General features: G+C 36.4%; 1 protein-coding gene across 1 annotated transcript in view; it reads left to right on the top strand.

The window, feature by feature from the left end:
- LOC128249537 (uncharacterized) overlaps positions 1-5,437 on the top strand; it is a 20,434-nt gene that overhangs the window by 11,466 nt on the left and 3,531 nt on the right. The window contains exons 2-3 of the mRNA XM_052973418.1: positions 1,480-1,637; positions 3,172-3,489. Coding sequence (XP_052829378.1) covers positions 1,480-1,637; positions 3,172-3,489 — 476 coding nt within the window. The remainder of the gene's footprint in view (positions 1-1,479; positions 1,638-3,171; positions 3,490-5,437) is intronic.

Genomic DNA, 5,437 nt, shown 5'->3' on the forward strand with positions numbered 1-5,437 from the left:
TGTGTGTGTGTGTATATATATATATATATATATATATATATATATATATATACACACACACACACACATATATATATATATATATATGTTGGTGGCACATAAAAAGCACCATCCAAATGTGGCCGACGCCAGTGCCACCTAACTGGTTCCTGTTCCAGTGGCACATAAAGAGTACCCACTACACTCTCAGAGTGGTAGGTGTTAGGCAGGGCATCCAGCTGTAGAAACATTGCCCGATCAGATTGGAGCCTGGTGCAGCCCACTGGCTTTCCAGACCTCAGTCAAACCGTCCAACCCATGCCGGCATGGAAAACAGACATTAAACGATGATGATGATGATGATGATGATGATGAAGATAATGATGCTGATGATGATGATGATGATGAAGATAATGATGATGATGATGATGATGATGAAGATAATGATGATGATGATAATGATGATGATATATAAGAGCAATTACAAGGAATATGGAGATTAATGCATTTGCATATCTTTTATTTCTACTATCAGTTTTACAGCTGTAGAAGTAAAAAAGTACGAGATGTATTAATTTTCATTTTCATTGTAATTGTTTTGGATATACACTCAGTAAAATTCTGATAATCTTGTGGAATGAACACAGGATTTATCCATTGGATGAATTACAGTGGGATTACTCTAAGTAATCCTAAACGATCCTTACAAGTCAATGCCATTTGCCTGGACCTACATTCAAGCAGTACCTGCCCGGAAAATTTATCCCTATCTAAATTCAAATTACGATAAACGTAAATAAACAAACGATGTTTGCTTTTAGAAGCGTTGAGATGTCTTTTAGAAAGTTAAAGAAGTGATTTTTAAATTCTCAATCGCAGAATAATGCTAATAATATAGCCTGAACAGAATAAACTATCCCTATTTTGCAGAGAAAAGTGTAGGTGGCTCAATATATATATATATATGTGTGTGTGTATATATATATATATATATATACATGTGTGTGTGTGTGTGTGTCGCATTTCATCCGTTGTTACGAGTTCATGTCCCGATGAGGTCGACTTTGCTTTTCATCCTTTCAGGGTTGATAAAATAAGTACCAGTTATGCACTGGGGTTGATCTAATCAACTTACCGTTTCCCCTTTGGCCTTGTACCAAAATTATATTCTTTTATTTTTTTATGTTTCAGCCCTGTGGCTGTGGCCATGCTGGGGCATCGCCAGTGACGTACATACCCTCCTCCCCCTCCTCATCATCATCATCTAACGTCCGTTTTCCATACTTGTATGGGTTGGATGGTTTGACAGGGACCAACAAGCCAGGGGCTACATCTGGCACCCGACTGGTTTGCCATGGTTTATATGGCTGGATGTCCTTCCTAGTGCCACCACTTTACAGCATGGCATGGACTGAGTGTTTTTAGTGGCACCACCCATTTTTATTATTGATTATGTGTTTATTATTATTATTATTTCATCTTTTTTTTCATTTTTTGCAGGATGTTGTTCAGTTTAACATCTCCATTGACTATACAGTGAGTGAAGCACAAAAATTTCCTGTAGACTATTACCTCATATCATACCACATTAAAATGAGCCAGTTCCTTCGAGGTCAACAGTTCAATCCTGAAGGAATCAACCAGACTCAAAAATCAAGGTTTGTGAATTAATTTTTCATTCATTTTTGTAATATCTGATTTTCTGAGCAAGCATGACTTTGATAGTGGAACTATTTGAGGTTGTACTTCTCCAGCTGGATGCTCTTCCAGTTGCCAACACTAGCCTGTTTATCAAGAAAGGGAATTTTTTTCTATTCCAGGGAAATTTCTAAGTTCAGGGATAAGGGACTATTGCAGCTGATACTTGCACAAGCACTGGACAAAAACAGGGTCACTGTCCATCTGGCTATCCAAATGACAGAACCTATGTAGACACACATTTCTTTGACTGTGCCCTTCAGAAGATAGGCCTTCGCAGCCAAAAAATATAAAGGTTTCTCAACTGTCATTTCTGCATTGTTAGAAGCTTTACATATATATATTTCTTTATTGCCCAATTGCCCAATGGGGGCTAAACATAGAGGGGGACAAACAAAGATAGACAAAGGGATTAAGTCGAGTGCATAACTGGTACTTATTTAATTGACCCCAAAAAGATGTAAGGTAAAGTCGACCTTGGCGGAATTTGAACTCAGAACGTAACGGCAGATGAAATATTGTTTAGTATTTCACCCAGCATGCTAACAATTCTGCCAGCTCCCTGCTCTTTACATGTATACATACACACACGCACACACACACATATACATACACGCATGCACACACATACATATTTCCAGGTTCACTCCCACTGTGTCACACCTTGGACAAGTGTCTTCTACTATAGCGTCAGGCTGACCAAAGCCTTGAGAGTGGATTTGGTAGACAGAAACTGAAAGAATCCCACTATATTTATATTTATATATATATATATACACAATGTATACATTTGTATGTGTGTCTTTGTGTCTGTGTTTTTTCTCCATCACTGCTTGACAAAGGGTATTTCTGTGTTTATGTCCCTGTAACTTAGTGGTTAGGCAAAACAGAGTGATAGAATGAGTAGTAGTCTTTAAAAAAAATTTTTAAGTTCTTGGGTCAACTTGTTTGATAAAAACCCTTCAAAGGCGGTGCTCCAACATGGCCACAGTCAAATAACTACAACAAGTAAAAGAATATAATCTTTTGTGCTTTTAGTGTTATTCTTTCTTTCCTTCCTGTAAAAATATGATGCTAAGTAAAAGTGCAGTTCTCAAAACAAAGCAAACGAACTATCCAAAGAACAAATAAGGTTACACAATTCAGTGAACACTGAACATGGTGTGTTCAACAATTTAGAAACAGTAGCCATGTCAACCTTAAATTATGCTTTTTTTTTACTTAAAAACATGCCTCGCATTGAAAAAATCTTGCACTTGATATAAAAAATATGGGTTGTCTTAGCTGGAATGTCCTTACTTGAAATCAATCCACACAGAAAATGCAGTACTTGATACAAAATGCATGGGTAGGTCAGAGAATGGAGTTTGGTACCTGGTCAACCCTGATAGAATGAACAAACTTAATATCAAGAATGTCCATTTACACCAAACACACAGTTTTCTTTGGTAAAAAACAAAAATTAAATTCTGTCTTTTTTGTATATAATTTCAGGACTAAAATCTATTTCTTAAATAATTGCTCACTTCAAAGTGATATTTTGGATGAAAAAGGACAACAGGAACCACCAGGCCATAATTTCACAGTAGTGGTGAATGGATTGTTCTTCGAAGAATTGGATATATATGTTTACAAAATAAGGACTGAAGATCGCGATTTTAACTTTACAACAGAACCGAACACCAACAGCACAAAGAAGAGAATATGGTACCTTACGTTAGAAAAATATTGGGAGCTGTGGATATCTTGTATTCTGATGATTCTAACTGTTATTTTATCAATAACATCTCTCATACACTGGTGCTACAAAGCGTAAGTAATATATTTCACCTTTGATGTTCTTGTTATCCTTCTTCTCCTCATGCTTTTCTTCTTTTTCTCATCCTCCTCCCCTCTCTTCTTCTTCTTCTTCTTCTTATCATCCTCCTTCTCCTTTTGTTTACACTATTCTTTCTCTTCTTTTTCCTTAACATGGAATGATTTCAAAAGGGAAAAGTAATCTGGTTTAATCCTCTATTCAACCTAAAGGTTTCCATTAACATCGCTAAAAGCTTGCAGGTGCTAATTAAAAACTATTTCCCAAGAAGCTGTGGATATCATAAACTCTTTAATCACCATAATATCAAGGTTAGCTTCTTATGCTTAGATATATCATTTCCAACATTATACACAGCAGATGCAAACATGCACTCATGCATTTCCCACCTTACACTCCAATCTGTAGCTGCTAAAAATCCCACTAACTCCCCACTGGAAGGATTCTGCCTTTTCAAAGGCTCTAGTCTACAGAGTTCCACTCATATTATCTGATAGCTTCTCAAGGTTTTATACGGGTATGGCAGGCAATATGACACATGATCAGCCGTCATTTACAAGTTCATACTTCACAGAATGATGTCACATTGAGTCTATCTGACAGTTACATTAAAGGAACATATATTTTTAAACATAATTTGATCAGTAGGTTTATCCAGTTGATAAAAAAAAATGAATGTTCAAATACCAAACTTGACGGAAAAGTTCATCATCACCATCATCATCAGTGTTATCATCATCATCATCATTGATATTCTGTTTTCAATGCTGGCATGGGTTGAACAGTTTGAGAGGAGCTGATAAGCCAGAGGGCTGCACCAGGATCTAGTTGTCTGTTTTTGGCATGGTTTCTACAAGTGGATGCCTTTCCTAAAACCGACCACTTTACAGAGTGTACTGGGTGCTTTTTTATGCAGCAACATCACCAATGCTTTTACACGGCACCAGCATGGGTGCGTCCTATGTAGCACCAGCTCTGGTGCATTTTATGTGATGCCAGGATGGGTGCTTTCCATGTGGTACTGTCATGGATACTTTTCATTCTGCTTTTAGCTGTATCAGCAGTTTGATTCTGTTCTGCACAACTTAATGTTTTCACATGAATAAAAGAACAATACTGATAAACATTAAAATATGCAGTTCTGAATCAAACTGTTAATATACAGAAATAATATAACTTCTATGAAATTTATCCTTACTGCCTTTTCTTTCATTTGCACACCTTCCTGTCTGTCTGTTTGTCTATCCATATATCTGTCAATCTATCGATCAATTAATCTATCAATGAATTAATGAAAGGCTCTGTGTCAACTTCTTCTATATTCATCTCTCTCTCTTGTTGTATACATACACATGCACACACATATATGCACAGATGCATACACTCACATACACAGAGAATGTGTTACACATGTACATATATGTATGCATGCATATAAAAGTCTTCATTATTCTTAATAACGTACCAATGTATATATATGTGTCTATAGTGTGTATGTGAGTATGTGTGTGCGTGTGCGTGTGATGATGATGAACAAAACAGTTAAGGGAAAGAGAGGAAAGAGATACAAAGAGAGAGAGAGAGAGAGAGAAAGTGAGCAAGTATATATTAGCATGTTTATGTATGTGTGAGCAGAGGGGAGGTATATGTGTGGAGAAGGAGGTTGTGTGTGTGTTTGTGTGTGTAGTGTGTGTGTGTGTCTGTGTGTGTATTACAATACACCCACTAACGGAATCAAACAAGGTACAGTTGTTTTCCTATCTTCTTTGATGTTTCCCTGTTATATTCTATAACTACAAATGTTATACATATTCACAAACACACACAGGCAGGCATATGCACACACGCATATATGCACACAGATACACATAAAAATCTGTCCATACCTATATACAAACGTATATACATGTATATATATATATATATATATATATATATATATAT

This window comes from Octopus bimaculoides, chromosome 15 (assembly GCF_001194135.2).
Source record: "Octopus bimaculoides isolate UCB-OBI-ISO-001 chromosome 15, ASM119413v2, whole genome shotgun sequence".
NCBI lineage: Eukaryota > Metazoa > Mollusca > Cephalopoda > Octopoda > Octopodidae > Octopus > Octopus bimaculoides.